The sequence below is a fragment of the Arachis ipaensis genome, chromosome B06, assembly GCF_000816755.2.
Source record: "Arachis ipaensis cultivar K30076 chromosome B06, Araip1.1, whole genome shotgun sequence".
Classification (NCBI taxonomy): Eukaryota; Viridiplantae; Streptophyta; class Magnoliopsida; order Fabales; family Fabaceae; genus Arachis; species Arachis ipaensis.
The window spans coordinates 107,045,161-107,051,369 of NC_029790.2; the positions used below are offsets into that span (position 1 = coordinate 107,045,161).

Consider the following 6,209-nt stretch of genomic DNA (forward strand, 5'->3'; position numbering starts at 1 on the left):
TATAACCTCATAGTTTTCCATTTTTTTTTTCTCTTCAAAAAATAACTAATGGTCATAATTTCAGTCATGTTAAGGAAAATATGGAAGATTCTGCATTAGTGTCTAAGTAAGAATGATGCTCAATTAATCAAACTATTGAGAATGTAATATTTGTGAATCTTGAAACTCTTTTGGTTGTACTTCTATGTTTGCTGAACTGGTATGGATTTTTATTGCAGGGCTATAGCAATTTGCTTCCAGAAGAGAAGTTACTTAAAGCTGTAGAAGTTGGTCAGGTTGTTTAACTTCCATTAGTATGTAGAGATGCTCATTGATCATTAGAATATTTGATAAATTTTCTTCTTCCCCTGTGGTCATATGAGTGTGATGCATAACATATTGCCTGTGCTTCATAGAGCATATGTCAATTTAGCTTCCTAAGAGATCATGGAAGATTAATTGTCTTCACATAAGGTTTTGGTCTGTAAAAATATTCTGTTTCATTAATGTACCAATATTAGTAACATTATTATCTTAGGCTGTGTTTGGATACTACATCTGAGACAAAAATACAGAGATAGTAGACACAAATACTTGGTTGGTTGTGGAGACAAGGACAAAGACACAATTTTTCTGTCTCAAAGGCAGAAAATTCATGTATTTTTTGTACTCCCTAAAACCAAGGATAGAAAATATCCGTCTCTATGTCTCTGTATTTCTATCTTAGAGAAGGAATACAAATTAAATCTACCTTTCGTTTCTGGATTGACCTGTTTATATCATGATGACATTCAATCCATTTTTTTCTTGGGTAATCATGCTGTTTTGCATTTGAAATGGACACTGAAAAGGGAAATTCATTACAAGAGGGAGGAAGTTCCCCCAAGGCATTTAGTTTTTGTTATAGCAGGATTAATATGCTTTCATTTTGATGATGTTGTCATCTATATTGTCCTTTGCCTTCTTTGAGGAGTGTGGTTGGAATGGATGATTGCATCTTAATTGATGGCACATGACTGGAAAATTTGTTATATGATCTAGCCATTTTTTATTATCTCTACGGTGATCACTGCATGGCCTATTTATGAGCTAAAGGTTTCATACATGCAAAGGGAGTGGACAGCTATTTCAATGATGGCCAGTTTTATTGAAGTTTCTGTACCTTTTTTATTCCCCTCTCCTGCTTTCTGTTTTCCTTTGTTGAGGCTCTCATATACTCCAATCTTTTTTGTACATCTTTCCTCAGCTATATCTTTTAATTTTTTTCTTTAAAACAATATAAAAAAAAAAAAACAAACGAAACATGTCTATTTTGTAGTTACCAGTGCCTATTGCCTAATTTGTCTTTTTGTCTAATATCAGGATGCAGTGCGAGCAATCTGTAAGGAAGTAGAAGCTTTGGTTAAGAAGTGTGGGAAACCAAAGATGTTTGACGCAATCAAGCTACCTCCTCCTGAGCTTTATAAATATGTTGAAGTATGCCCTTTGCAATGCTGAGTCAGTTTCTTTTGTTTCTTTAATAACAAATATTTTAATTAGCTCCAATTGGTAAATACATAAACTTGTGCAAGGTGCTATTTGCTCCTAATCTTTTCCCATGTTACTTGCAGTATGTTTCTATTGTTCGAACAAGGTGGTAATAGGACTTAAAGTTTGATACTCTTTGGTCATGTGATGAACATGGTCTGACTAAGATAATCCAAGTAGACAATTAAAACAAAGACAAACAGCAACCAAAGAGTAGCAAGCCAAAGGAAATAAATCCGAGCTACAAAGAATGCTGAGAGAAAACAGATTGATCTCAGCTAAACCTAGAAATTACAAGGGCTAAAAGGAGCATAATGAAATTATAGGATTTAGGTGGGGATGGAGGATTAGATAGGAGGCCCTTTCAACAACTATATGATTAACATTAATTTTATATCTAAATAATATAATATGAATTATAAAGCACTAATACGTAGCAAAACTGGTATCTATTTCAAGACCAATGGAGTATGGCATATGCATATGGCACTCTTAAGGTGCCAAGGGCCTTTTAATACATTTAGGTGAGAAGTGCCAAAAGGTGCATGCATTATTGAAGATAGATGCTACAACAACAAAGTTTTTTCCCAATAGGAGGAGTCAGCCACATGGATCTAACGATGTCTAAAGTAAGCCAATTTAGGCTCTCTTGACCACTGCACTGAGAGTTTTCTTAGGTCTCCTTTTGTCTCTTTCCACTGGTCTTCTCCCAACATGTCAAAACCGCCTAAGACAAGATTATGTCATCTTTTCAACAATAGATGCCACTCCGACTTTTTTTTCATGTTGTCGTTCTTTATTCTGTATATTCAAGTATGGCCAATTATCCCCCGAAGCATCCTCATCTGGACACACTAAGCTTGTATTCTTGTTCACCTTTTACTGTCCAATAATCCGTTTCATAAAACATTTCTGGTTTGATGGTATTTCGATCATTTACCCTTAAATTTTGAAGGTTTTTTTTTTGGCATATTAAAATAGATGCTAATATCTGAAACATAGAACAAAGTTCTTGATACTCATTATTTGACATTTGAATGTTTTTAATTGATAATCAGGATAGAAACATAAGATTTTGGTAATGTGTAGGAAATTGCTGGTGATGAGTTGCTAAAAGTTCTTCAAATTAGAAACAAAATACCAAGAAGGAAAGCCATTTCAGCATTAGAAGACAAGGTTCTGAAGATACTTACAGAAAATGGGTTTGTCAGTAATGACCCAACATTAAGGAGTAATGCTGAAACTATCGCGGAGATTCTTGAGGAGGAGGATGAAGATGAGGAAGTGATTGTTGATGGTGAAGTTGATGAAGGTGATGTTCATATAAAGCCAACTTCACCCAGACCAACTCGTTTGGTAAGTACTACTGTTATACTTCTAACGTTAGCAGTTTTTTGGACTATTGGGATCTTAGGCTCAGTGCTCTTTCTGCATATGTTTATATTCTGTGTACTCTCTCTCTCTCTCTCTCTCTCTCTTGGCTATTGGAGGATTACTGTTCTGCATAATCTTTCTCAGTGAAATCTTTTACTTTGTTTTCTAAGGAATGGAAAGACCAGAACATGATGTTTGGTTTGTGGGTGATGAGAAAGGATATCTACTTTTATTTTGTTGAGAACCAGTTGACTTGTCATGCATTATGGTAAAGTCTCTTCTAGGAGGATGCACAAGCATACCCTTCATACGGATGCACTTGATTCTGTGCAATCATAATTTTCTCAGAGAAATGAGCCAGTCTTAATTCTTGGTCTGTCAGTATTCTGCTAGCAATATTTAGATGTCTTCTTCTGGTTCTCTTCAAATGGTTGTTTTGATCTATTCTTTCTTCTCTTGCTAACATCTCGTATTCCCCTACCATTACCCAACAACCGAATTAAGCAAAGAATGTTCTTAAACTGGTAGCTCATATTTTCTACTTCCCTTGCAGCGGAAGTTTTTATCTTTTGGATTCATTTTCTTGTATTTTAAATGTTTACATTTTTGCTTTCTCACTCGTCTTTGGATTTCTTGACTGATGTAGAGACAATGCCCTGCCATCTTGTATTGATATTTTGATGAATTAATTTCTTTTCTTTTTAACATATATCTATTGTTTCTGTTACAGTTTGCTGAGGTAGATGTAAAGTTGGTATTTAAAGAAGTTTCATCCAAGTTTTTGAGGAAGCGCATTGTAGAGGTATGAACAATTGTAATAAAATAGTTAAGATGACTACATACCCAAGAAAGGATAAAAATAAAAGATAATATAATATCTAAACATTGTTAGGTAAGTGCATTTATTTTCTGTCTTGGTAATACTGTCTAATCATCAATGTTTAGGGAAAAAAAAAAGAAACAAATAATAGCGGGAGACCTTTTAACTGGAAAGTGGATAATTTTAAACCAAACAAAATGTAGGGATAGTTGAGTAGAAGTGTTTAACACATTCAGTTAAGTGTTTGTGAAAGCTCAAATAGAACAACTATTATCCCGAGAGTGTTCAGGCAGTTACTGTTCTCAACAACTGGTGAACATTGAACTCCTTGCATGGTTATTCCATTCCACACTGTTAATTATTTAGATGTGCTATCCTTTTTTAGTTCTAGTTGGAGAAGACCTATATAGGCTCTGATAGTGTCTTAATACTTGTTCATCATTGTTACTATCCAACTGGGAAACAAAGTGACCGAAACCTGGAGGAAGTGAAAGAAAGTAAGAGAGAATCTGGGAGCATATCCGAATTTTATTCCTGGATTATGTGTTGAAGCTTTGCCTCTGAGTTAACATAATCCAAGATTAACTGTTCATTTGACCACCTTTACATCATAGTCGAAAAGCCAGATTGACTTAAGTATACATGTGCTTTGGACTTCCATAGCTCACTACCAACCATTGATCTGATTCAATTGAGATACAATCATACAAGTAGTTCCTATGATAGTACACAAAAAAAAAAGAAAAAAAAAAGAAAAGCTTTTAGCAACTAATTTTGGGCATACACACTAACACCCTTCATGTGCCTCCTTTTGGTAGCTTAATCTTTTGAGTTGAGTGAGTCTGTGACAAATTGATATAACTATTTTTGTTAATTAAGTTTATGTTGACTGTCTAGAATTTTGGATAAATTTGCTAGACTTATTAGTTTGCATTTTGCAATGCATGGTGGGTTAGCAAACAGAAGGTATCCATCTTTGGTGATTTATTTTCTGTGCATGTGACAGGGGGGAAGACGGAGTGATGGGCGAACACCAAATGGAATACGTCCAATCAATGCAAGGTGTGGGCTACTACCTAGAGCACATGGAAGTGCTCTTTTTACAAGAGGCGAAACACAGGTTTGAGAGTCGAGACATCAGTTTTATATACAAAATTTTGCTTTGTCAGTCATGTGTCCCATTCTATCCTGTTTTTTTTTTTCTTCATTGTTTTTCTTGTTTGTCTTATGTGCAATTTTTGACTAGTTATCATTTTATCTTGGACTAAAATTTTGAGGTTGTATATATATCCAAATGTATTTTGGATATAAGAAAATGATTGGAGCATATAACTGCGTTCCTTTGTTTACATTATGTCAGATCGTCTCTGACATTTTCTTCCTTGGATGGTGCAAATTAGTAACCCTTGTCATTTGAGGCAAGGGTAAAGTGGGCTGCCTCACATGACCAACAAGGGCAATGAAGGAAGAGAATAACACTCTTCTTATTGGGAATGAGAGAAGTCAATGGTTATGGTATGCTTGATTAAGGAAAATGGGATACCTGAATGAGAACAGGATTGATCAATAAGGCTGTGTTTGGTTAATGGGTGGAAGCACATGAGACATAGACACAAATACATAAAGAGACATAGACATAACAATACCCAAAATTTTCAATTGCGTTCGGTAACTAATACACAACAGAACACACTAATCACAATTAAACTAAGATGTCAATATTGCAGCAACAACACCACCACACCCACCACCACCACCATCTCTGCCTTATTGATCTCTCCCTTCAAAGTTGGCACAAACCAATGCCAATACCTTCAACAATCTAAATATAGAAGCAACAAAACCCAAATCTAAATTTTTATTAAAAAATAATGAAAATGAAAACAAACAAAAAGGAGGAAGTTATGGAAGAGGTGGTGTCTCCTCTGTGAGGAATGATGGCGGTGACATCTTCCACATGGAGAAAGTCCAGATCTGCAAGTGAGAGTGAAGTGAGAAGCACCAAGGTGAAGGTGTAAAGAGAGAGAGAGAGAGTAACAAGTAGCAAGTAGTGGGAGTAATTAAAAGTGAAGAAGAGGCAGCATATTTGTAAGAACAAGGGAGTAGTGTTGAGAGAGAAGAGGATTTGTGAAAGTGAAGAAGGAGTGATGTTGAGAGAGAGAGAGAGAGGGTAAATTTGGAGATATCACAAGATAATATGGGTAAAAATGTCCAAAAAACTGTGTCCACCATGAAATATGTCTCAGCATTTTAGAGACACACAAAATACATGTTTATTGTGTGTCACTGTGTACTACCATGTCCTTCAATAATTTATGTCTCAACAATCAAACGGTGGGCATGTCAGACACACCCACTAACCAAACGGTGCCTAAAGTTCTGGTGTTATTTTAAAGAGAACGAAATCTATTAACAATGTTGTGTTTAGGATCAGGACATATGAGCATAATTGTATTGTAGGGTGTAGAAATTGTCATTTGTTGTCCACAAGCAGTCTTTTTGGAATATA

The 6,209-nt window shown here is 35.3% G+C and overlaps 1 protein-coding gene across 2 annotated transcripts in view; it reads left to right on the forward strand.

Annotated features, from left to right (window-relative positions):
• LOC107604787 (probable polyribonucleotide nucleotidyltransferase 1, chloroplastic) overlaps positions 1-6,209 on the forward strand; it is a 25,030-nt gene that overhangs the window by 5,252 nt on the left and 13,569 nt on the right. For both annotated transcript variants that reach the window (XM_016306477.2, XM_021104741.1), the window contains 5 exons: positions 219-275; positions 1,342-1,455; positions 2,596-2,862; positions 3,611-3,682; positions 4,707-4,820. In XM_016306477.2, the coding sequence (XP_016161963.1) occupies positions 219-275; positions 1,342-1,455; positions 2,596-2,862; positions 3,611-3,682; positions 4,707-4,820 (624 nt within the window). The remainder of the gene's footprint in view (positions 1-218; positions 276-1,341; positions 1,456-2,595; positions 2,863-3,610; positions 3,683-4,706; positions 4,821-6,209) is intronic.